The sequence below is a fragment of the Buceros rhinoceros genome, unplaced genomic scaffold (assembly GCF_000710305.1).
Source record: "Buceros rhinoceros silvestris isolate BGI_N320 unplaced genomic scaffold, ASM71030v1 scaffold28685, whole genome shotgun sequence".
In the NCBI taxonomy this organism is placed as follows: domain Eukaryota; kingdom Metazoa; phylum Chordata; class Aves; order Bucerotiformes; family Bucerotidae; genus Buceros; species Buceros rhinoceros.
In genome coordinates this window covers 575-934 of record NW_010413841.1, presented here as the reverse complement: position 1 = coordinate 934, position 360 = coordinate 575, and the positions used below count along the sequence as shown (strand labels likewise).

At 60.3% G+C, this 360-nt stretch overlaps 1 protein-coding gene across 1 annotated transcript in view; it reads left to right on the top strand.

Moving 5' to 3' along the window:
* Positions 1-5: 5 nt before the first annotated feature.
* The window catches only part of CBX4 (chromobox homolog 4), a gene marked incomplete at both ends in the record, with an annotated part of 917 nt that continues 562 nt past the window's right edge, over positions 6-360 (top strand). Inside the window, one exon of the mRNA XM_010136906.1 lies at positions 6-358. Within this exon, the coding sequence (XP_010135208.1) occupies positions 6-358 (353 nt within the window). The remainder of the gene's footprint in view (positions 359-360) is intronic.

Below are 360 nucleotides of genomic sequence, written 5' to 3'. Positions count from 1 at the left end.
ACATCCTCACGGGGCTGCAGGACCCTGTCGTGGACAACAGGCCAAAGCTGGATCTCGTCTCCTCCGGCAAGAGCCAGCAGCACCAGTATGAACTCAACAGCAAGAAGCACCACCAGTACCAGCCCAACGGCAAGGAGAGCAGCGTGAAGCACCAGTCCCACAGCAAAGGGAAGTATTACTACCAGCTGAACAGCAAGAAGCACCACCACTACCAGCCAGACCCCAAGATGTACGAGCCCCATTACCAGCCCAGCAGCAAGGAGCCCCAGAGCCAGCCTTGCTTGGACAGTAACAAGGGCCCCCTGGTCGCCCACCCGGACAAGTGGGCTCACGGCCCAGCCAAAAACCTGCTGGGCCCCG